At 37.2% G+C, this 25737-nt stretch overlaps 1 protein-coding gene across 1 annotated transcript; it reads left to right on the plus strand.

Annotated features, from left to right (window-relative positions):
* Window positions 1–3796: 3796 nt before the first annotated feature.
* Window positions 3797–23166, plus strand: MED30 (mediator complex subunit 30). Its single transcript, XM_081259040.1, has 4 exons — window positions 3797–4140; window positions 11117–11275; window positions 13212–13316; window positions 22772–23166. Exons 1-4 carry the CDS (start codon window positions 3964–3966, stop codon window positions 22865–22867), a joined length of 537 nt encoding a protein of 178 aa, XP_081115166.1. The 5' UTR covers window positions 3797–3963; the 3' UTR covers window positions 22868–23166.
* Window positions 23167–25737: the final 2571 nt, after the last annotated feature.

Here is a 25737-nt window from a genome sequence, read left to right on the forward strand (position 1 = left end):
CAGCTGCTTCCCACTAGCTATCTAGTTTACATTTGGGAGTGTATATATGTCCATGCTACTCTCTCACTTCATCCCAGCTTCCCTCCACACCCGAGTCCTTAAGTCCATTCTCTATGTCTGCATCTTTTTTCCTGTCCTGCCACTAGGTTCATCAGTACCATTTTTTTTTGTTTTTAGATTCCATATATATGCGTTAGCATACGGTATTTGTTTTTCTCTCTCTGACTTACTTCACTCTGTATGACAGACTCTAGGTCCATCCACCTCACTACAAATAACTCAATTCCATTTTTTTATGGCTAATATTCCATTGTATATATGTACCACATCTTCTTTATCCATTCGTCTGTCGATGGGCATTTAGGTTGCTTCCATGACCTGGCTATTGTACATAGTGCTACAATGAACAATTGGGGTGCATGTGTCTTTTTTTTTTTTTTTTTTTTTTTTTTTTTTTTTGCAGTACGCGGGCCTCTCACTGTTGTGGCCTCTTCCGTTGCAGAGCACAGGCTCCGGACGCGCAGGCTCAGCGGCCATGGCTCACGGGCCCAGCCGGTCCGCGGCATGTGGGATCTTCCCGGACTGGGGCACGAACCCGCGTCTCCTGCATCGGCAGGCGGACTCTCAACCACTGCGCCACCAGGGAAGCCCCATGTGTCTTTTTGAATTATGGTTTTCTCCGGGTACATGCCCAGTAGTGGGATTGCTGGGTCATATGGTAAGTCTATTTTTAGTTTTTGAAGGAACCTCCATACTGTTCTCCATAGTGGCTGTATCAATTTACATTCCCACCAACACTGCAGGACAGTTCTCTTTTCTCCACACCCTCTCCAGCACTTGTTGTTTGTAGATTTTCTGATGATGCCCATTCTAACTGGTGTGAGGTGATACCTCATTGTAGTTTTGATTTGCATTTCTCTAATTATTAGTGATGTTGAGCAGTTTTTCATGTGCCTCTTGGCCATCTCTATGTCTTCTTTGGAAAAATGTCTATTTAGGTCTTCTGCCCATTTTTGGATTGGGTTGTTTCTTTTTTTAATATTGAGCTGCATGAGCTGTTTATATATTTTGGAGCTTAATCCTTTGTCCGTTGATTCATTTGCAAATATTTTCTCCCATTCTGACCGTTGTCTTTTCATCTTGTTTACAGTTTCCTTTGCTGTGCAAAAGCTTTAAATTTCATTAGGTCCCATTTGTTTGTTCTTTTTTTTCCCATTACTCTAGCAGGTGGGTCAAAAAAGATCTTATTGTGATTTATGTCAAAGAGGGTTCTTGCTATGTTTTCCTCTAAGAGTTTTACAGTGTCCAGTCTTACATTTAGGTCTTTCATCCATTTTGAGCTTATTTTTGTGTATGGTGTTAGGGAGTGTTCTAATTTCTTTCTTTTACATGTAGCTGTACAGTTTTCCCAGCACCACTTATTGAAGAGACTGTCTTTTCTCCATGGTATATCCTTCCCTCCTTTGTCATAGATTAGTTAATCATAGGTGCATGGGTTTATCTCTGGGCTTTGTATCCTGTTCCATTGATCTATATTTCTGTTTTTGTGCCAGTACCATATTGTCTTGATTACTGTAGCTCTGTAGTACAGTCTGAAGTCTGGGAGCCTGATTCCTCCAGCTCCGTTTTTTTCCCCTCAAGATTGCTTTGGCTATTCGGAGTCTTTTGTGTCTCCATACAAATTTTAAGATTTTTTGTTCTAGTTCTGTAAAAAAAATGTCATTGGTAATTTGATAGGGATTGCATTGACTTGTGTTGTTTTAAGTCACTATGTTTGTGGTGATTTGTTAGAGCGGCAATAGGAAACTGATACAAGTCATAATTTCACTGAAACATGTTTTCTTCAGTGTACCCTATCTTGGTAAATGGCATAAACATCAGCTGTTTGTTCAAGGCAGAAACATGTGCCATCTTCTTCTTCTTCTTCTCCTCACACTCCCAATCCAGTCAACATCAAGTTCTCCAGATTCTACTTACCAAATACTTATTCAAAGTTACCCACTGTACGATTTCTCTAATACAGACCATCACCATCATTATCAGCTTCCTTTGGGAGGGAACAAGGAGACAGTACATACTCACCATTCTCCATTTAGCAGCCACAATAAACCTTCTAAGTTGAATATTTCTGGCAATTCTTCCTGTCTCCTGAAACTCTTCAATGGCTTGCTCTTTCACTCAGAATAAAGCCCAAACTGCTTGACATGTCTTAGAAGGTCCTCCAAGGTTTGCCTCTCTTCAGCCTTATTTCCTGACACACCCTGATGCTAAACTTCTGACCCTGGAAGCATCTGGAGGTCCCCTTGCCCCATTATCCCCTCACAGAAGAGGCTCCAGTGTTCTGCACTCTCTGCCATTCACCATCAGGGCCTAACTTATTCCCTTCAGATTGTCCCTGAGCCCCTAAATTGTCAGCACCTAGATATTAGGACCTTGAACTTTGGCTTCTAGACACTCATCACAATATTTAGTGGTCTGTCCCAGGAGTGCAGAGTTTTTGTCTGACTTGTCCACTACTCTATCTCCACTTCTAGCACCCATCACATAGTAGGTGCTTAGTAAATATTTGTCAAATGGCAATTGCTCACTAAACAGCTGTAAATCACTATGCTTAAAATCTCCACAAAAGGGCCTCCCTGGTGGCGCAGTGGTTGAGAGTCCGCCTGCCGATGCAGGGGATACGGGTTCGTGCCCCGGTCTGGGAGGATCCCATATGCCGCGGAGCGGCTGGGCCCGTGAGCCATGGCCGCTGGGCCTGCGCGTCCGGAGCCTGTGCTCCGCAACGGGAGAGGCCACAGCAGTGAGAGGCCCACATACCGCAAAAAAAAAGAAAAAAAAAAAAAATCTCCACAATGGCTCCTATGTCATCTTTAATAACATTTTCCTGTGAAGTCCTTACCAATGGGGTGTTCAGATACTATTTAAAACACAGTAATTTAGTGCCTATCGCCAGTTTTCACATTCTGGACTTTCCCCCTCCTTTGGAAATGGACAGGAAGAGGTAGGAGAGAGAATGGCTTTATTCTAATTTTTCTTATATTTATAATGTCATAACATGTATTTATTGAGCACCTTCTATGTGCCAATCACTAAGCATTGAGAATACAGTAAGCAAATAAAACATAGTCTCTGTTTTTACAAAGTTTGCATACTAGTGTGTGTGAATAAGGCGAGGAGAAGTCAGAATGTAACCAAACTGAAAATTATATACAACATAGTGCCAAAGTCAGAAAGGGGAAGGGGGTGGGGGGATAGTGTATGTGAGAGAGAAGTGTTAATTTTATACTTCCGGTGATCGGGAAAGCTTCCCGAATAAACTGACTTTTCAGCAGGGACCAACAACAAATGGGGAGTTGGTGTCAGGTCACAGTGAAGCATGAAGATCAAAAACTCAAATCGCAGGTTATCAGTTGCAAGCTGTATGCGACTAAACATGTCAAAATAGCCCCTCTGGGCCGGCCTCCTAGTTGTAAAAGGGCAATACTACTACAAACTTCGTACGCTTGTTATTAAAAAAAAAAAAAAAAAAAAAAAAAAAAAGATCAGCAAGGAAATTAAGACGAAGTAAGCGTTTCTATCAAGAATTCTAACCATTGGCTGAGACTGGGAAACCAAGTGGTGGGAAAGCCCCCGGCCTTCCACCACGCGCACCGCCCCCTCTGGCTAGAGTGCAGCTGCTGATTGGCTACTCAACCCGTCCGTCCCGCCCCGCCCGGGCGTCCAGTCCAATCCCGGCCGACCTTGCGCTGACACAGGTTCCCAGGGACCCCGCCGAGGGCGCAGTCCCCCTGACGTTTGATGACGTGTTACGTCACGGTGGCGGAAGTCACGGCAGCTGTGTTGAAAACAGACCGCCCGAATCTTAGAAGCTTCTGCTCACGCTAGGCCAGCGACCGCCCAGCGTCGGGCGGACCCCCTGACGCCTACTCTGCAGCCCTGCTGACCTAACGCCGCTGCCACGCCATGTCCACCCCTCCGTTGGCTGCGTCGGGGATGGCGCCCGGGCCCTTCGCCGGGCCCCAGGCCCAGCAGGCGGCCCGGGAGGTCAACACCGCATCGCTCTGCCGGATCGGGCAGGAGACGGTCCAGGACATCGTGTACCGCACCATGGAGATCTTTCAGCTCCTGAGGAACATGCAGGTGGGAAGGAAGGAGGGCTCCGGTCATGGCCGTGCGTGGAGAAAGCGGGATGTTTCTGCGAGGGAAGGGGCTGCTGGTTTAAATGTTATGTGGGGCCCCTGGGCGTCGACGCGGCTGCCCTGGCCAAACCTCGAGTATGTGGTCGCCCCCATTTACACTCAGAAGCGTTCCCCAATAATGTGTCTGTCCCCAAGATGTGGAGGTGATGTTTTCCAGGCCGGATTTCTGGAAGATTGAAGCCACATTTTCTATATTCGACCGGGTTCTCAGGTTTCTAGGCGAACTCTTGTATCTTTGAAGGTACAGGTGAGTCTCATTCCGTCATGCTCTTGGGATTATTTTAATCTCATATTTTCCCACAGAATACTTTTTGAGGGTCCAAGGTGTTGAATTCAGATTCTGCTAAGCATTTTGTTAAACAGTTTTATTTTGGTATAATTGACGTACAGTACAATGCATTTAAAGTTTTGACACATGTGGACTTGTGAAACCATCCATCACCCCACAGAGTTTCCTCGTGCCCCTTTTAAATCTTTACTTTTGGCCTTCCATCCACAGCCAATCTCTGCTTTGCTTTCTGGCACCGTAAATTAGTTTGCATTTTATAGCGTTTCATATAACATACACTGTGATTTTTGGTGCAGGCTCCTTTCACTCAGCATATATCAGTAGTTCCCTCCTCTTCATTGCTGAACAGTGTTCTACCGTATGAATATAACACAATTAGCGTATCTGTTCATCTGTTGATGGACATTTGGGTTGTATCCACTTTGGAGCTCTTATAAATAATACTGCTATGAGTGTTCAGCTACAAATGTTTGTGTGAACATGTGTTTCATTTCTCTTAAGTAGATAGATGCCTGGGAGTGGAATTGCTGGGTTATAAGGGAAATGTCTGTTTAACATTTTCAGAAACTTTTCCAAAGTGGCCGCACCATTTCACATTTTCATCAGCAGTGCTTGAGCCTTCTAGTTACTCCTCATTCTTGCCAGCACTTGTTGTTGTATGTCTTTTCTTTTTTTTTCTGTATTGTGTGTCTTTGTTTTGTCTCCCAGTCTGTGGCTTTTCATTCTCTTCATATTGCCTCCTGAAGAACAGGTATTTTAAATATTGATGGAATCCAACTTATTTTTTCTTTTACAGATTTTGCTTTTGGTTCCATATCTCAGAAATCTTTGTCTAACCCAAGGTGGCAAAGATTTCCTATGTTTTCTTCTGGAAGTTTTATAGTTCTAGGTTTTACACTGAGGTCTATGATCCGCATAGAGTTAATTTTTTTATATAATGATAGATATGGATCTGAGTGCTTTTTTTTTTTTTTGCATTTGGATATCCAATTATTCCAGCACCATTTTGCTAACCCTTTTTTTTTTTTTTTTTTTTTTTTGCGGTACGCGGGCCTCTCACTGTTGTGGCCTCTCCCGTTGCGGAGCACAGGCTCCGGACGCGCAGGCATGTGGGATCTTCCCGGACCGGGGCACGAACCCGTGTCCCCTGCATCGGCAGGCAGACTCTCAACCACTGCGCCACCAGGGAAGCCCTTGCTAACCCATTTTTAATGCTTATCTTTACTACTATGCGATGTGGATATCATTCTTGTTTTATGGATAAGGATTCTATGATTCTGAGAGGTGAAGTGACTTGTCCAAATCTAGTCAGTATAGGGTAAATTTGAATCCAGGCCCTCAGGCTCTTAGAACTTTAGAACTCTTATTTCAATTGGTGCACTAAAGAATGTTTTATTGCCTTTTTTTTTTATTAATGGTTGAGGGTTTTTTTTCCTCTTGATTCTAGAAGTAATGCAGTTGTATGGAAATCCTTTAAGACCATGTCAGTAAAGCCAGTGTGAAATAAAATACAAAGGGAATCCAAGAGAAGATATGAAATCTTTGGCAATTGTTTAAAAAATTAATAGATTAATATATAAGATGATTAAAGTATGGGTTAAATGATCTCACAATTTAGCAAATATTTCTTTATTATCAACCTGCTGTATTGGACTAGTAGAGCTAATAGCTAACATTTATCAAGTACTTTCCTTGGTCAGGTATACTGTTATAAGAACAGTTCTAAGAAGTATTTTTATCCCTATTTTACAGTTAAGGAAATTGAGGCTTAAAGAGAGAAGACTTTACCCAACATCACACATGACTGGTAGCTCGTCCTACTAACCTCTTTATAATACTAACTTGCTGTCAAACAATTTGTACTATTAACTGAGATAAAATACACATCCATAACTGACCCTGGAAGAACTGAACTCTTTCAAAAAAGTATTATTAATAACTAGATTACATGTGGACATATATTCAAAAACAATTTGTAAGGGACTACAATAGTTATTTCTTTGTGCTGCTTATATTGTGAATTCTGGATTTAACTCCTCTAAGACCCTGTGGGCATATCATAATTGGCTGGAAATGAAGCAACAATGTGCTCCTTCATTTATAAAAAGCTGAGAAGTGGTACAAACAAGACTATATATAAGCTATTTATTAATGCATTCTTTTAAGTATTCAAATTTTTAAAATTATCTTCTATATTATTAATCTAGAAGGATGAAGTGCCATAAATATCAACTGCTGAGGTTATTTCTGAGCATTTGTTTTAGAGAAATGGTTCTTTATTGTCCTTTAGCCTCTTGAAAAGCTAATGAAAACTATGGACTCTCTTCTGAGAAAAATCCACATGTAAACATTTTGAATAAAATTTCAGGGGGTTAACAGATGTCTCCCTAAAGATCGCTAGATCCCAGATTAAGATTCCCTGCATAAGAAAGTATTGCTTTGGTTCTCTTTGTTATGCTTTAAATCTTAAAAAAAAATTGTTTTGAATATATAATACATTCAGAATTCATAAATAAAAAAGGACATTACAGTGAACATTCCCCCTCCCATCACTATCGGCTAGCTAACTTCTCTCCACAGGTGATGATTATTACAGATTTTTATTACTATCCTAATATATCCTTCCAGATAGTCTGTGCATATTTAAGCAAATGTATATATATATTCTTTAATTTCCTCCCTTTTTGCACAGATAATACTGGTATATTATACACATTTTGCACCTTTTTTCATTTGGTACATTTTGGAGTTTATTCATATCTATACAGAAAATACTTCCTTTTCCTTTTAAGGTGTATAGTATAGTAATCCACTGCATGGCCATACTGTGCTTTATTTAGCCAGTCCTCTAGTGAAGGGCTCTTAATCTCTCACTGTTATACTGTAGTGAATACCTTCCTACATAAATGCTCAAGTATACCTGCAGGATAATTCTCAGAAGTGGCTTTGTGCTTCTGTAATTAGATAAATTATGATGAATTGTGCTCCATGGGAGTTGTACCACCTTATGCTACCATTTCCTGACCAACAATCAGGCTGAGACTAACACAGCAAATTATATTTCTGGATCTTTGATCATTTGATAGGTGAAAATCTACTTTACATTTCTCCTAGTCTTAATGAGTTCTAGCATCTCTTCATATATTTATGAATCATTTCTGTTTCCTTTTCCGTTAACTGCTTGTTCATATTATTTGCCCATTTTTCTATCTTTTTTTTTGGGTCTTTTTACTCTCTCCCCCAACTTATAAGATTTGGCTATTTACATATTAGAAAAACTTGCTCTGTATGATATAACTTACAAGTATTTTTCCCCCAGTCTGTTGTTTACCTTTTGCCATACATATATTTTTTTAAGGTAGCTGAATTTATCAGTCTTTTTAGGTTCAGTGTCTAAGTTAGGAAGTCCTTCCCCATTCCAAAATCAGGAAAAATTCAGTTTTGTTTCAATTTTTATACTTAAAACTTTGATCTGTATGGAATTTATCCTAGTATGAACTGTAAGGCATGGCCCCAGCTTTACTTTTTCCAAAAGGTTGATTGAATAATTCGTTTTCCTCCTCCATTGATTTCAGATGCTACTTCATCTAAACGAATCAATTTATGGATGCTCTATTCCACTTAGCTGCCTTCTTTTATGTAGTAATGGCAAACTTTCTTATATTTATTGAGGCTTTATAAAGTATTTACACTTATTTTTCAAAATCGCCTTGGCTATTCTTGCTTATCTTTCCACATGTACTTTAGAATCACCTTAATAGTTCTGAGAAAATCCTGTTAGTGCTTTTATTTGGTTGATTTAACCTAGAGAGACTTTATATTGGTATGAATGTTGAGTCTTATTAACCAAGAACACAAAATATCCTTTTTTGTGTCTCTATGAAGTATTTTAAGTTTTCATATTTATCTTGATATTTTTTAAGTCAAATATTTTATCTGGATATTTTATCTTTGCTGTTGTAAATGGGGTCTTTTTCCTTTCTCATTTTCTTTTGTTTTTATATTTGAAAGAAGAGCTATGGTTTTCTGTGTATTAATTTTGTACCCATCTCTCTCTTGACTTCCTTTATTGATAGTAGCACTTTATATCATTTGTAAATAGTGACGATTATGCCACAGCTTTTTAATATTGCAACTTTTTTTTTCTTTTCTGATTGCATTGGCCAGTACCTCCAGAACAGTGTTCACTGGTAGTATTAGTGGTCTTAGTAGACATCCTGTTCTGTTCCTGACTTTAGTGCAGATGCTTGTAATATGTCCACATTAATCATGGTGCTGACTTTTTAACTGAGATAAATGTATTTTATTGTGTTGGGGAATTTTTATTAAGAGTTTTATATTTGTTTTAAGAATGGATGTTGAATTTAGTTGAATGCCTTTTTAGTATCTAGTGGTATGATCATATATTTATTTACATATATTCAGTATTCACTAGTGAGATGGTTACTGATGAGCTTGTTAGCTAAACATCTACATTGTATAGTATATCCCAAGAGCTCCTAGGCACTATTATAACTTACACTCTATGGTATAGGAAACTCATCTCTCTCATGTTCACTGCTCTACCTCAGCTTCTAGAACAGTGCCTGACACATGAAAAGTAAATTTTTTGAATGAATTGCTCCCTTCTTTGAGAAGCTGATGCTCTATGTGAAAACTGATACCCAAACTTGCTAAGAGGGTGAATTTGAGGAAGGTGGTTCTTTGTATTTCAAAGGATTTTGTTTTCCTTTATGAAAGGATTTATCAAGAGTTCTTTTGCGTAACACAGGATTCTTAGCGAATTTTAAGTGTCCATTTATAGAAAAAATAATTCATGAAAGTAAAATAATACAGACTGTACTTCAAAACTTTCTGTGTGTCCACTATACTAAATACAGGGATATAAATGTCAGTTGCTTCTAGTCTTTATTAAGTACAAAATATGGGCAAAGTACTCAACGTAGTCAGTACCATAATAAAGGTAGAGCCTGCTTCTGTATGCAAGATGTAATCATTATACTTATTATCACCCAAACAAGAAAGCAGAGACCCTTTGAAACTTTTCTCTTATTTGTTAATGTTTGTGAAAGTTCATAAATTGAAAGGTCATGAGAAATCCTACGTTGTACTGGTGGGTGAACTCTTAAAATGCTTTTCTCCTTTAAACTGTTTTGACTAATTCAGTCCTTGGTACTTTTATCACATTTCTTTGAGATATAATCCTCAGAATGTTTTAATTCTTGAGAATTTCCAAAAATCCTAATAAAACTCATTTCAAAGAATTTCAGAAGATCCATCTCCTTAACTTATAAACATAATATTATAGGAAATTTGGAAATGAGAGAAAAGAAGAAAATGAATTATTAAGCCTACCTTCCTATTACATCTTTTATCAACTATTACACCTTTTAACAACTACATTAGGCCTTTACAGTCTTTATTTATTTATTTATTTTTTTTAGTGTTTATGGTTTTACCTACTTGTAACAATAGTGTGTCTTGTTTTCTTTCTTCTCTGAACACTCTATCAGGCTTTTCTTTGTGTTTGTTTTTATTTTTTTATTTTTTTTTTGTATTCCTACCTCATCTGTTTAGAAAAGAAAAAAAGGATGAACTGAGGTTTAGAAAGACTGGACTGATCTTCTAGCTATTAGACAGTAGTTTGGGTCTTGGTTTTAAATCACTTTATTCCCCAGGGTAAGTGTATGTATGAGTGCTTATAATGAAATTACCTGTTATACTAGAAAACATGGTACAAATTTTGTTAATTCTAATTTCAGGATGATTTCACAAATCAAATTGTGGGAATAAAATACTGTTAAGATGTACAGAGAAAGGAAGATTTTGTTTGTGAGTTTCAGCACTGCACAAAAGGTGCACTTAGTTCTAAATAGGTAGTAGTTTTTCCATTTATCTGTGATTTTTGTCATTTCAGTATATATTTTTGGCTTTTGATAAAATTCCTGAATTAAAAACATATAAGCATCCAACACAGAGTTATGATCATAGCAGTTACTTGTAATAATTTATTAATGATGTTCAAGTACAGATTGATTTGCACCTATCTCCTGCTATTGATTTCCTTTTAAAGTAAAACTTTTGGCGACAGCTTTATGTTTTAATGCATACCTTGAGGATCTTAATTATCTTATCAAATTTAAGGTATTTTGAGATTATTTTTGCAACAGTGGCAGCATACTCTTCTTTTTCTTCTGCTGAAAAGTCCTGATCTTAATTTTTTTCTTTTCTTCTTCTTTTTCTTTAAATTGTATTTTGTTTTTAACTTCCTGGTTGAGTTCAGAAGCTTGCTGCCTTTATATAATAGTAAGTGATATTAAAATTGTATATTCTTTTTAAAGTTATAATGCAAAGCTGTGATATAAATATAATCAAAAGTTAGAAGTGGAAAGCATTTCAACTGATCAGAGAGGCTTATCACAAAGTCTTTTCTAGAGCTGCTTTACAGTATGCCAAGGAGCCAATTAATAAATGAACATGTATTTACTCTTAAATTCTTAAAATTGCACTTGATTAACTGTGAGGAACAGCTTTTATGCATTGCTTAAAGATTGTTTCTTTTTGCTAGCTTTACTTAAAGAAAATCTTGATTTTCATTACCTTATATTTTTGTTTTTTTGTTGAGAAGCTGCCAAATGGTGTCACTTACCATACTGGAACATATCAAGACCGGTTAGCAAAGCTACAGGATCATCTTCGCCAACTCTCTATTCTCTTCAGGAAGCTGAGATTGGTCTATGATAAATGCAATGAAAACTGCGGAGGGATGGATCCCATTCCAGTAGAGGCAAGTTTTAGGGGTAGAGGGAGGATGAGTCTAAGATAGTCTCAGGACATTTGTAATTTTTTCCTTTCTCTCTTCGTTTTCACCATATTTCCAGATTATGAAACATACTGGTTTTGCCTTTGACTAGAGAAGATGAAATTGTGATATATATATATGCACAGAATTATTACTGTCTTTTCATGTTAATAATTTCTAGTAGACTTTAACATCCAGGCTGATAGTAAATTTTTGTTGTTGGGAGGAGAGGGTTGTCTGTGGCAATTTTTATTATTGCTTCCAGTGTCTCATTTTAATTAAATCAGTGCATGATGTTTTAGTAGGCATATTAATAGTATTGTAAAATCCTTTTAAAGTGGTTTTCATGTAAGTTCTTTACGGATAAAAGGTTATAACTATTTTTATCGTTATTAATTTAAATTATCTTAGTGGCATCACTCTAGTTTTTAAATATTTTTTAAATTTAATCTCGGATCATAGATATATTTTAGTTAACTAGGTATATGATATTTTTATAGGTGCCCTTTTCCTGCTGACAAGTTATATGTCTGCCACCAAAGGTAGCTGGGAAGGTTTGGATGTTCTCTCTTTACATATAAGGAACAGTTTCCCGTGATCAGTGCTTTCTTGTTTGAGTGATCAGCATGTAAAGAGTGAACAGAGAAAGAGTAAACTGCAATACAGCCTGAAAAGAAGGGGTCAGAGATGTGGAAGATGGGAAATGTGGTTGACATTGACAGATGCTGCAGAGAAGTCAAGGAAAATAAAGAATGAAAACTGTCCACCAGATTAATTGTTGGTATATTTGAGCAGAGCTTCTGTGAAAAGGTAACAACAAGAAGTTAGATCACACACAGTGAGCTGAAGATTAAACAGGAAATAAGGAACTGAAGCCAGAAAGTGGATATCCATCTTTCAAGAAGGTTAGATTAAAAGCAAGAGAAGAAAGCAGTAGATGGAAGGAGGGATAGAGTTTAGGGTTAGGGATTTTTTCCTCCAAATGGGAGAACATGTTGAGTTAAAAAAGGAAGAAAGTGGTAGGGTGAGGTTGGAGGAAATAAATAATGAAGACAGGAGGGCAGAGAAATCAGGGCACAGGAATGGAGACTAAGTGTCTTCAGGAGGAAGGACCACTCTGCTTGCATTAGGAGAGAGGAAAGGAAGAAAGTAGCTGTGAATGTGGGCAAGTTTATATTTGTCCCAAGAATTCATAGAAGTTTGGGCAGACTGACTCCTGACTGTACCAGTTATTTACCTCTGTCCTGTTCCTGCACTGGTATTATAAGATGGAAGGACTAGATAATTCCTGAAGTCTCTGTCGCATCTACAAGAGGCTTCATGAAATAAACTTCATCACAAATCATATGTATTTAATTATAATCCTGCTAGAAGTTTCATTGCTATATAAATTTTCTTCTCTTACAAAAAAAACTTTCTCCCAACTAAAAGAGACATCTAGAAATCTGCACAGATACTAGATAGCAAGTAAAGGACATTTATATAATACACATCCATGAAGTTACTTTCTTTTTAGTATAGATGAAGGAAAGCCTGTTCCATCTCAACGAACTATAAATTTCGTAAGGGTAGGACTATATCTTATTTGTCATTATTTTTGCAGTGTCTCCTCACCCACTATCTGCCGATTAAATATTTGCTGGTTGACTGAGTAGGCTATTACTTAATTACATGTGACAACTAATTTTGCTAAAGGGACTATTTTGCAAAAGAAATCTGAAAAGCTAATGTGTAGAGTGCACTGAACTGATAGACTTCTAAGGCTTTTATTTTAGGCCGTCATTTGAATTAAAATATATTTTTGTACTATTAAGAGAAAAGCATAAAAAGTGATCTTAATCGGATGCATTATCTATACCAGTATAATTGGAAATTGTGTGTCATATGTTTGCCTTTTTTAACTTTTGTCTGTCACTCCCAGCAACTCATTCCATACGTGGAAGAAGATGGCTCAAAGAGTGATGACCGGGCCGGCCCGCCTCGTTTTGCCGGTGAAGAGAGGCGAGAAATTGCTGAGGTCAATAAAGTGAGTTGCTAGTCTGTATGTTTTATATTTCCGAATTATTGATACAAATTACAAGGGAGTCTGTGTAACTCAAAAACATAATTTGAATTATAGAATTACCTGACGTTGTTTCTGTGACAAATTTAACCTACTTAGAGTACAACCCAGGACTAAAAGGTAAGCAGAAATGCCATCTGAATAGTCGGAAGAGAGATCACAGAATTCAGGCAGTAAAGCTCTTAGAAAAGCCTCATAGGCACTCAGTCACAGCCCATTTTCTTTTTTCTTTTCTAGGCAGAATTGCAGCTCTCTAGCTTAGAGCATATTTGGAGCAGCAAATGATAAACATTTACAAGTAGGAGAGGTGAATGTCTCAACAGCTGAATAAGAAATTGAGTTATCAGAGCACTACCCCATCCCACCCTCCACCCCCCAAAAGTTCCTAACTTGAATTTATTGCTGAGTACTTTTAGAAGTTCACAAGATAATGCTCAGATAGTTCTCTAGAAACATAGGGAAATAAGGAATTTTGTCAGTTCATTCTGTGGTGGAAACATGGTTACCAAAACCTAACAAATAGCACAGTAAATAAAACTACCAATCTCGCTCCTTCACTTACAAATACACACTCCCACCTCCTGCCCCACTCCTGAAATTCTTAATGCTAGTTAACAGAATTCATCAGGGTATTAATTAATCCACCACAGCCACAGAGGGTTTTCTGAGGTAGAGGAGGATGACTCAGTTTACATATAATATCAGTAGATTAAATTGAAAAAAAGAATGCTTAAAACTATTAACAAGATAGTCTTTTTAAAAAAAAAAACTTATTTCAGATAAATAGCCAACATTTTTCATTGAGATGAAATATAGGCATAAAATAGGATGCCTTACACCACTGTGTTTAGTACTATTTTAGAAGTTATAGCCAGTGAAACAGAAATAAACTTTAGGGAACAGGGGTTATAATATTATGTACAAATCTGTTAAGTTCCTTAAGCTTGTACATAACATTTTAACTCAAGCTTAAGCTCAAAGAAGCTCATTGATTAATGAGTCAATAAGTGTTTGAAAGAAGAGCTTAATACAAGATTGATACCATTTTTCTATAATGCCATAAAGAAATTAGAATATGAGATCCTATTCACAATTGCAACAACAAATACTAAGTAGTTAGGAATTATTTCCATGATATATGTAACTAAACTTATTAAGATACATAAAAGAAATTTTGAATAGTTGAAAGAACACACTAAGTTCTTATAGGGGCAATAACTATTCTAAACGGTTACAGTCCAAATCCAAATATGAATTCTCTTGAAACTGCACAAAACTAGTAAGATTTTAGTGCAATACCAATCAAAAAACAAATCCAAATAAAATGCAAATTGGAATTTTTTTCTTGAGAGCATACTAAAATACATATATAAAACAACTCCTATAAGAGTAATAAAATAAAGAACTCTTTGCTTCAAAAAATAAAACGTGATATCAAGTATATTGTAAAAACAATAATTAAGTGTGAAGTACCGGCAGAAGAATAGATTAGTAAAATAATAGCCAGAAAAAGTCTTCCTATTGTATATGAGAATTTAATATGACATAAGAGGGATTGTGTGGAAAATTAGTCTTTAAAAAGAGACACTTTTGGGGAAAATAAAGCTAGCTTTTACATTACACCATGTGTCAAAATGAATTTCAGAGTTGAAAATAAGACTTGCAAAATAGAATATTGGAAAATTAAAAGAAAAATGTATATCAAAACTCAGGAAAAAAGAAAAAGATGGATAGATTTTTCTAAAATAACATTTAAAACAATTTTTAAGAGGTGAAATATAAATTAAGAAGAATAGTTCCAGCAAATTTGACAGTAATAAGCATAAACAATTTACAGTAGGAAATTACAAGGGGATTAGGAGGGGATTGGGAACTTTTAACTTCGATCTTGAAGAATAAGTGGTGTTTGGTAGTACAGAGATATAAGACATTCATTTATTAAGTGTTACATGTTTCTGTTGATAATCTATGTATTAATTCACAATGGATGTGTTCTATTATTTTTCTCTATAGTAAGGATATTATTTATAAAATACAATGAAATGTATATATAAATAAAACACAATTGTGATGGTAACTTTGATTTCAGAGTACCACATGTGACATACATATAGTTTGTTCTCTACCACACAAGATATTATGATATTTGCGGGGGGGTCAGGGGTAGGGTGGGGGGAAGCTTGTGTAACTTCAGAAAGATGTAATTTTTCTAAAGGTAAGTTTCATTTCACTTTCCATTTCTCTAAGTTCCTCTTTTTTTCCTAATCTGATGGTTTAGTCATAACCTATTCTTGATTTTTTTTAAAGACCTATCATATAATCAGACTATAGTAATACTTTGACAGTGTGTAATCAAAAACTCTTACTAGCTATTGATGTAGAATTTTGTGAATTTTAAGTAAAGGATGTAATTGATACCAAGACTGTAATGTATAAAAGTATTTCTTTCTCCACATGAGGATGTAGCTCTCTGTACAGCCTCTGTCCTGGACCCACCTACATACTTCCCTTTCCCCAGTCCTTTCAATGCAGTTGTCATAATTGGGGTTCAATAAATATTCTGTGTTCATATTATTATGGCACATAAATACTGCTTATCGCTAAGCCACATAGTAAACTAGAATTACATTTCCTCGAATAATTATTTTGTTTTCCTAAAGTTAATAGTTCTGTAATTTTGAAAATTTTTGGTTAGTTCTTTATGCATCTGTGGCCGCACCTCAGTACTGTTTTCCAACTTTCCAGAATCAAATTATCAGACGACTTACAGGTTTCCCCCCACCCCCACCCCGCGTCCTCCCAATCTCTTCAGGTCTGGGTTGAATGCTCCCTAGGCCTGCTGTTCATCCATTGCCCTGGGGCTTTCCTTCACCTCTTCTGTTGGTTTCACTATTTCCTCAATCTCCTATCTTTCTCTTTCTTGGTTTATTTCTCCCTCCGTAAGGTCCATACGCCAGTGGCTTCTTTAGGAGGAATGCAGGGACTTAAGTTTTTAGCCTTCACATATCTGTCCAGTTGATCGTTTGGCTAGATATAAAATTCTATGTTGTAAATTAAGTTCCCTCAGAAATTAGGAGGTATTCTTCCATAATCTTCTCATACAGGGTTTGGCAAACTTTAAAGGACCAGTTAGTAAATATTTTAGGCTTTGTGAGACATGTGGTCCTTGTTCTTTTTTTTTTTTAATTATTTTATTTATTTATTTTTGGCTGTGTTGGGTCTTCATTGCTGCGCGTGGGTTTTCTCTAGTTGCGGCGAGTGGGGGCTACTCTTCTTTGCGGTGCACGGGCTCTGGGCACATGGGCTCAGTAGTTGTGGCTCATGGGCTCTAGAGCACAGGCTCAGTAGTTGTGGTGCACGGGCTTAGTTGCTCCGCGGCACATGGGATCTTCCCAGACCAGGGCTCGAACCCATGTCCCCTGTGTTGGCAGGCAGATTCTTAACCACTGGGCCACCAGGGAAGCCCATGGTCCTTGTTCTGATGTAAAAACCATCCTTAGCTCATGGGCCTTACAAAAACAGGTCATGTGCCATAGTTTGCCAACCCATTATGCTTTGTTGTCTTTGCAGATAGAGGCTCTAAAAGATCTGGTGAGCATCTGATGCTTAAACATGAGCCATTTATATTTGGGAGGGAAGCACTAGAAAGCCTATCATAGGCTTTGTGAGTTGGCTTCATCATAGCGAGATTTGGAAGCAAGTTGGCTCTTCTCTTTGGGGGGACCCCCAACTATCATTTACTGAGGCTTTTTTTCTTGAGGGCTATTCCGTTTCTTCAGAGAAGAATCTTCCAGTGCCCTACACAGAGTATAGTCTCATGTCTTCTTGCCATCTGCTGTGCTGGTGGCACTGAATCCCCAGCTGTTCTGGTTCAATTTCATAGGAAACAAACCTCTCGTTCCCTGAAACGTGGGACAGGACACGGGAGAGGGTACTCAGTCCCCTGTTGGTGGGGAGTGGGAGTGAGCACCTGGGGCTCCCGCTAGTCCCTGTGGCTGTTTCCCTCCAGTTTCTGCCCCCTGGGCCTCACGTGCTGACTTTGTGATGGCACCTGTCTCCAGTTCTCCGTGGAGGATCAGCCCGTTCTCACTGGCATCCTTCCTGCATCCATCTGGGTTGTACAGTAGTTTCCTCCCATGTCATTTATTGCTCCCCTTCTACTTTTCATTCTTAGAATGTGACACCTGGGCTTCCCTGGTGGCGCAGTGGTTGAGAGTCCGCCTGCCGATGCAGGGGACGCGGGTTCGTGCCCCAGTCCGGGAAAATCCCACATGCCGCGGAGTGGCTGGGCCCGTGAGCCATGGCCGCTGAACCTGCACGTCCGGAGGCTGTGCTCCACAACGGGAGAGGCCACAACAGTGAGAGGCCCGCGTACCGCAAAAACAAACAAACAAAAAAAAGGGACACCTGACATCTTACTGTTGTCTCCTTTCTGATCATTTTTCTCCACATGGATTTATAGCTTTTTCATTCCTCTCCCATTTTATTAGGGTTTGAGAAAAAAGAAAAGATCAACACATGTGTTTAGTCCGCAGTGTTTATCTGCAGCAGGCTTATTTCAATGCACAAAGTAGTATTTTTGAACGTTCATCTATTTATGGAATAAAAGCCCATATTTTAAATTCTGTGTTCCCATTTATACTTCAGGCATTTGAGAACTCGTTTTGATTTTGAATAAACCATTTGAATCTGTTGAATTTGCTGTTGTACATACTTCTAACTTTGGGATAAAACTTGTTTTAGTTAACATAGTATTGAACTGAAGATTATTACAAAGAGGAAAGAATCCATACATGTTTTAAATTAAACAGATTTAAAGCTTAGCCCTATATTTCCATGGGAATTTTTTTCTTAAGAGAATTTAGAGAGAAAATATCTTCTCTTGAATGGCAGAGGAAGTATTCATTTGATTGGCCTCATGGCTCTCTCTTACTTCCTGGGAATTGTTACTATGATTTGAGACAGTACTGGAGAATTAAGCAGTAAACAGAAACCAAAAACAAACAAACAAAACAAAATAAAGAGGGAGAGGACTAAGATTTGGTTAACTCAAATTGAAATTCCCCTAAAAAAGGCAGAAGAGAATAAAGTTAACAGCTGAAAACCAAAGTGGATTTATGTAATACATATTCTGACTGTTAACCAAGTTATCTTATGTATAATTAGTGGTACTAAGGTATTTTATTTTTTCTTTTCCCCCACTTCTTCCAACTTTGTACCTCCCTTCTAGAATATAAGATTAAAGTATAATTGAAAAATTTTAAAACACTGAGTAAACTCATGATCAACTGATATATATTTTTCTGCCTTAATGGCACACATACCTGAGTGTTTCTGTGAAAAATGTTTATTTTAAATAGCCACCTTCAGATGGTAAAATGTTGGCCTAATTACATAATCACACAGATGCTATTAAAAGTAGTTTAAATTAATTGAGTTAATTTTTCAACTACAGTTGACCCCTGAACAACACAGGTTTGAAATATGCAGATCCACTCATATGCGGATTTTTTTCAATAAAATACTCCAGTACTACACAATATGCAGTTGACTGAATCTGCAGAAGCAGAACCATGGATACAGAGGGCAGACTGTGGGACTTGAGCATCCTCAGATTTTGGTACCGCGACAGCTCCTGGAGCCAGTCCCCCCACACTGTTTAAGGGTCAGCTGAATATCACTGTGTACTTGAAATCGTACAGAACATATTGATGGTCAGTCTGGTTTCTAACAACATATATATCACTGATGTCTACCATAGTGGCATGAAACTTTGGGGCATGAAATTTGTCATCAGTATCTGATATAAATCATCAGATGAAGAATGGCCTACTTTTAATAGTCAAATTTTTGGCTTTTTAAAGTACTTCATTTTCTTTTCATATGTCCTTGAATCCATAAGCCTTAATACCCAAGTAAAGGATGTACACTTGTTTGAGACTATATTTTAAGGATATCAGAATGAGTTCTATTTTGCTTACAAGTATTCTGTTAATGGTAAAATGAAACTGAAAGATATGTGGGTAGTTTTTACAGAGTTGACATATAATTGAGTTCAAGCAGTTAGAAGTTAAAGCATTTTTGACCAATTGTCACAGCCTTTGTATGAATAGTAAATTACATGGTATGACTTAGCATAAACATATTTTTTTAAGTATCTACTCTACTTACACATTCACCTGTTAATGTAACAAATTAGGCACAGATGATGGATTTTGATAACAGCAGCTGTCAACCTCTGTTAAAATCAATCAGTGGCAAGATTATATATATTAAATCCTGTATCATGTCATGAAAATTTATTTACGGTTTGACCACTAATAAGCATAACTGTCAGCTTTGCTGTTGATATTTTCATGATGTGTTTTGGCTCTAGGTATTTTACTTGTATGCTAATTCTTTTAATTTAAAACTTTGTGGCCTCTTTGAGACAAACTGTCCAAATGCCTTATGACATATCATAGTTTTTAAAAGTTTTACTATTCCCTAGAGTTGAATATTACCTTGAAAACATCCCACATTTTTTAGTTCTCTTACTTTATTTAAGAGTTAATGACGGGGCTTCCCTGGTGGCGCAGTGGTTGAGAGTCCGCCTGCCGATGCAGGGGACACGGGTTCGTGCCCCGGTCTGGGAAGATCCCACATGCCGCGGTGCGGCTGGGCCCATGAGCCACGGCTGCTGAGCCTGCGCATCCGGAGCCTGTGCTCCGCAACGGGAGAGGCCACAACAGTGAGAGGCCCACGTACCGCCAAAAAAAAAAAAAAAAAGAGTTAATGACGCTAAATTTTTTAAATGAGTATATCAGAATTTATATTTCCAAATGAATATTCTTGAAAGTAGCATTTATTCCAGTGATGTAACCACTGTGGGAGCCATCTGTAACCTCTGTTTTGATACTGATTTGAAAGTCTGTTTTTAACCACTCAAGAATATAATTTTATTACTTCTAGTTACTCCTTAATTTATACTGAAAATGTGATCACTAAGCTTCATTCACCAGACTTGGCCTTTGAATGGTCTTCAACTGTTTCAAAAACTTAAATACCTCCTCTTTCTCCTTTTCCATGGATACAGATTTGTCACTATTGAAGTTATTTAGGAGAACCCATCACACACATTTGCCCAGTTAGCCTTTTTCATTGCAGTTTAAATCATATTTCTTTTTCTTCAAGAATTTTAATGGATCCCCATTATCTACTAACAAGACCAAATTTATCCTTCCTTCCACTCTTTGCTCACCACCAACTTTTCTAGACCCCAAACAAAAATATTTTCCTTGTTTGCTGACCCTACCAGTTGGGGTTCCACAGCATCTGATATTTTTCCCCTGCCATCTATCTGCCTTAACCAGGTTATGGTCTAGTCGTTTGGGCAGTATCTTCTTCCTACTTCATGCTGAGTTTCTTCAAGGCAATGGACCGTTTCTTACTCATTTTTCTTCCCTTACAGTGCCTAACCCAGAGCTGAGCACATAATATACCCCCAGTAAATATTTATGGAACAAAATGTGTTACAGGCTAAGAATTCCATTCCAAAGAGAAGTTCTGAATTTTTTTAAAGTGACCATATTCAAGACATGTCAGAAGGTACTAATTCAAATAATTTTTTAAAAATCAACTCATATTCTTTCTCTTCCTTTTATTCTTATTCAGTTGCTCTTCTCTACTTTCTTCCTGAAAAATGAGAATTGAGCAGGGAATCATGGTAGCTGAAGTCTCTCACAGCTTAGGGGAATGATGGCTTGGTGGAAAAGGGCAGCTGACTGAATCATTTTGAAGCTTTGAATTAGTTCCCTGAACTAAGCTTACTGGTTTTCATTACATGTGTCTGTGTAACTGATTTTCATCTTATGTATGGGTATAAACAAATTAGAACTGGCAAGGGCCTAATAGATTATATAATCCAATTTCTTGCAGAAGAAAACTGAGGATAAGGAATTTGTCTTAAGATCAAATAGCAAGTTAGATGCAAAGTCAGAACTGGGACTGAGGTTTTCAACCTCCCAATATACACCTTTATTCGTATATTCCTGTTTTGCTGCCACCCTTGATTGCTGACAGAAGTTTCTTGGTCTCTAGGATGACACATACTTCTGAAAACAGAACTTAGAAGATCGGGCGTGTGAAACTGAACAAGGAGACTGAGTACCTAAAGTACTAATAGTATCTTTTTCCCCAAAACTATGTTAAAGGGAGCTTTATGGTACTGAATACTGTATGCTTACCCTGTGTTCTCTACGGCCATATGTTTTAATCTGACTGTGCTGTCTTAATTGTCTTTTCAAATATGAATTAAATTTAATTAATATTGAAGTCTCTTTAAACTGCTTTTCTGTTTTCCAATAAGAATTTAAGATTTTTAGGTCTCTTTATAATGAACATGTACTACTTGATCTGGAGGTATTTTAATATAGTATCTTTAAAATTATCTAACTAAATATATTACTTGCAAATGTAATGTTTCCAAGAGGTTACTTAATAGTAATGATTATTATAATAACTAGTAAGCACTTTGAAATTCTCTATGTTTATCTTGTTTTATCTACACAGACATTTACTACATAGGTTTTGAAGAAAGGATGCTTAAAAAGAAGTTTACAAAACTGTGGTCTAGTAGAAACCCAGATCTAGAGATACAGAGACACCTACCATGTGCATTCAGGGCATCCAGCAAATCTCAGTTACAAAGATTATATCAGGGCTGTGCCATCTTGTCTTCAGTTTTCAGCATTAGATCGCACTTCACGCTGAGAGCAAACAGTGACTTCTGCCACATGTTTGAAAGACCAATTGCATCAGGCATTGCATTTTTATTATACTTTATATTCTATATTGACGGTTTATGTTCTGTGGCTACCAGTAACATTTGTTGAATGCTTACTTGTATGCCAGGCACAGTTCTAACACTTGACATGAATCAAATCTTTTGATCCTCATAAAAACTCTTATGAGGTAGGTTCAGTTATTATCCCCATTTTTCTGTTGTGGAAACTGAGGGACAGAGAGTTTAAGTAATTTGGCCAACATCATATATTTAGTTAGTGAAGGAGCTGAGTATAAACCCAGAGAGTTTGGCTCTAGAGATTGTTTCTTAACCATTATGCTACACTGCCTCTTGGAAAACCTATGTACTTAGGTTTTATAACAAGTAAATATTTAGCTTATTTTCTTTGGTGGTAGAAGTGGAGGAGTGAAGGGAGGTGGGGGATGGAGCTGTAGGCCGCTGGGGGCTGCATTAGAATTCATCATGCCTTGCAGCAAATGTTTGCAGCCAGAAAAGGATTGAGACCTTCTGCCTTAAGGAAATTAGCTTAACTTCTGTCTGGATCATTAGAGTTCTAACTTATGACATTTTAGTCTTCTACCTTCGTGGTATATATTTCATGAAACATTTTTGATAAATTCTTTTGTTTTTACAGAAACTCAAACAGAAGAATCAACAGCTGAAGCAAATTATGGATCAATTACGAAATCTCATCTGGGATATAAATGCCATGTTAGCAATGAGGAACTAAACTGATATTTAAATTTCCAGCATTACACGTTATACCATTTTTTCCCCTCAAGTATTTTTTCCCTTTAAAGAAGATTATTTATCTGCTTTTATTCTAGTCACTAGAATGAAAGTTTCTATTTTTTACACTGTGGTTTTACATGAAAGCATTCGTTGGTGGTTTTTCTTTAAGCTATTGATTCTGTGAAAGATTATGGTAGTAATAAACTTTGATGGGGTTTGTTTTTGGTTAATCTTCAGGAATTGAATAATTGTTTTTTAGAAGCAAAGTAAGTTTTGTAAATAAATTTCTAAATTTAATCAGTGGTTGTTCTGTTCATTTCATTACCCTTTTAGGAGAAAATGAAAGGTCTAAACATTTTTGCAGATGAAAATACCAAGTTCAGTCCATCTGTGGTACAAATTAAACATATAAGTTACCATTTCAGCTCAACTTTTAAAATTTAGTTTGAGTCCCAAGGAAGTTAGAATGAGAAAACAGTTAACTTCTCTATTGTTGTAAGCAGATGAAAATTGAAATTGTTTTTATTGTGGTTCTTCAGGTGTTTGGCCTTAATTGGAATGATCTCTCCCTAAAAGGAGAGAAAAATTTGTTGAAATCCCAACTATGTGCTTATTTGCTACCTGCTTTAGGCCAAGAAGCAACAACCCCCTATCTGATTTTTCAGATATATCCTAAAGTAATCTTAAGCATGTTTTAGAAACAGTGAATTTTTAAGAGTTTAAATGAGATAGCTCTACATGACAAGTGCTTCTGTAGACTGGTAGTTGGTCTACAGTAATAAGTCCTTTACAGGTCTGCCTACAGGAGCTGGTTTCTCAGATTATAAATAATGTATCCTCAAATAAGAGAGCTGGATTCTTCTCAGGAAAGATTTCTCCCAGCCTGATCCAGAAGCCCCTACCTACTGGCCTTGGTTCTGACTCAATAAATACTGCTATTTGCCTTTGTAGTATATGGATTCTCTGGAGGGTACCAGCTTCCTCTGGGGAGGGGACCTGGGTGGTTGAGGATGAGGGTAAAGAAGATGCCTACTCTTCATTGTATACCTGTGGAATTTTCCAGCATGTGCAAATACTGCCTATTCATTTTAAGTTATACAGATTCCCACCTCTAATAAGTGGCAGAAGCACGACAAGACAAGCCAAACCACGGAGACATCTTTAGACTCTCTAACTGTACGTTCATCAGAGCAAGTTCCCCTGAGCGAGCCCAGTGTTAGTCAAATGGGGAAATGACCCCACAGTGGAAAGCACAGCAGTTATAAGGCAGAAGGTAATGGTATATGAAGCTAAGACAAGAAGAAGTAGGATCAATAATTCAATCCACTCCAGAAGTCTGCAGTATCTATTTTATTTAGCCTATCACCAGTTGGACATGGAGGGTTTTTTTGTTTTGTTTTTTTACAGGTTTTCACTGTATGTTCTTTGCATGGTAGATTGCTGATGACTACTGGAAATTTAGTGTTTTGGTACTGACAACTTGTAAAGCAGTTATAAAAAATGTTTTAACCAAATGGAGTTTTTTGGTTTTGTTTTAATCACACTCAACTCCTTATATCATTCAAGGTGTCAGAAACTCAACTCTTGAAAGGAATGTGGAAATTGTATCTTTGGGGGCTTGGTTCTATAGAGAATCTCAATATGGAGCAATAATCAATGCACCTACTATCAGCTATAGAGCAGTAGCCCCAAATTCTGGGAACCTCAAATTCTGTGTGTTCTTGAAGTCCTCAAAACTGATGCTGGTTTATCCAGTCACTCACTAGTCTACTTGAGGCTTGTTATGAATGTGTTGGGGTTATAAAAACATAGACTCCACTAACAAAGTTTCAGCTTTTTGAGGGACAGCATGCCGGGAGACTGAAGAGCCAGAAAGGCAATTCAATCACGATGTGTGGCCTTGGACAAGTAAATCTCAGTTTTCTTGTCTGTAAAATGATAGGTGGGATTAGTTGATCCTATATTCTATGTTAGAATTTTAGTTGCAAATGTTAGAAACCCAATTCCAAATGGCTTAAGCCTATAATTAGATCAGCCAGGTTATAAGCCCATCTCTGTGGCTAGGAATTGGGTGTGAGAGTCATGGAGAAGTTACTGAGCAGGGAACAAATACTAGGGGAAAAAATACCAATCAGAAAAATTTGCAAGAAAAGTATACAACAATGGCAACCACAGTCCACTGATGTTCTTCCTTGGTTCTAATACTGTCTCAGATAACATCAGTTATTCAACTCTCAAACCCCAAGAAAGGTTTTAGAGAAAACTAAATGCATCATTGACTATCATGAGAAAATTGTTAATTTTAATTTTTTTGTCAATTTGTGGACTTCTGTGTTGACATTTTTCTTTACAGCCTTTTTTTTTTCTTTGAAGCTTTTTCAATTAATTGCAATGTGATCTTATCAGGTCTTGGTTAGCCTCACATGGGTTAAAGCAGAGATACGAAAGAGCTAAGAAAAACATAAAATGAAAACTTCAGCATCCTGGTAATGAAATTATCTTGAAAATGGTTTGGAAACCGAAGGCCCTCATCATTCAGACATTAGATCCCTTGGCACCATTACAAGACAAAATGTGTTAACTTGACATTTTGATGTAGTTCCAGTTTGAGTAATTCATTTTCTTTCCTTAAATTCCCAAGGAAGTTTAAGGTAGAGAGAGGAGTCTTTCAGCCTTAAACTAAAATGTGTGCTTTGTCCTAAAGCTCAAAGACTTTGTTATCAAATGTATCCAACATAACTGGATGCCTTAAAATTTTTTCTATTCCTTTAAAACATTTGTGGACCAAGGACTGATTTTTTTAAGCCTAAACTGAAAGATGTATATATATTTTTAACATGGTCCGCGAAGATCCCACATGCTGCAGAG

Source organism: Mesoplodon bidens, assembly GCF_964165515.1.
Source record: "Mesoplodon bidens genome assembly, chromosome: 16".
In the NCBI taxonomy this organism is placed as follows: Eukaryota; Metazoa; Chordata; class Mammalia; order Artiodactyla; family Ziphiidae; genus Mesoplodon; species Mesoplodon bidens.

What these genes read in the sequence shown, in the direction of transcription:
- MED30 (XM_081259040.1), top strand. Translation starts at nt 3,964, where the DNA reads ATGTCCACCCCTCCGTTGGCTGCGTCGGGGATGGCGCCCGGGCCCTTC. An exon ending in TGGATCCCATTCCAGTAGAG is followed by an intron (nt 11,276 to 13,211) that starts GCAAGTTTTAGG and finishes TGTCACTCCCAG; the next exon opens with CAACTCATTCCATACGTGGA. An exon ending in AAATTGCTGAGGTCAATAAA is followed by an intron (nt 13,317 to 22,771) that starts GTGAGTTGCTAG and finishes TTGTTTTTACAG; the next exon opens with AAACTCAAACAGAAGAATCA.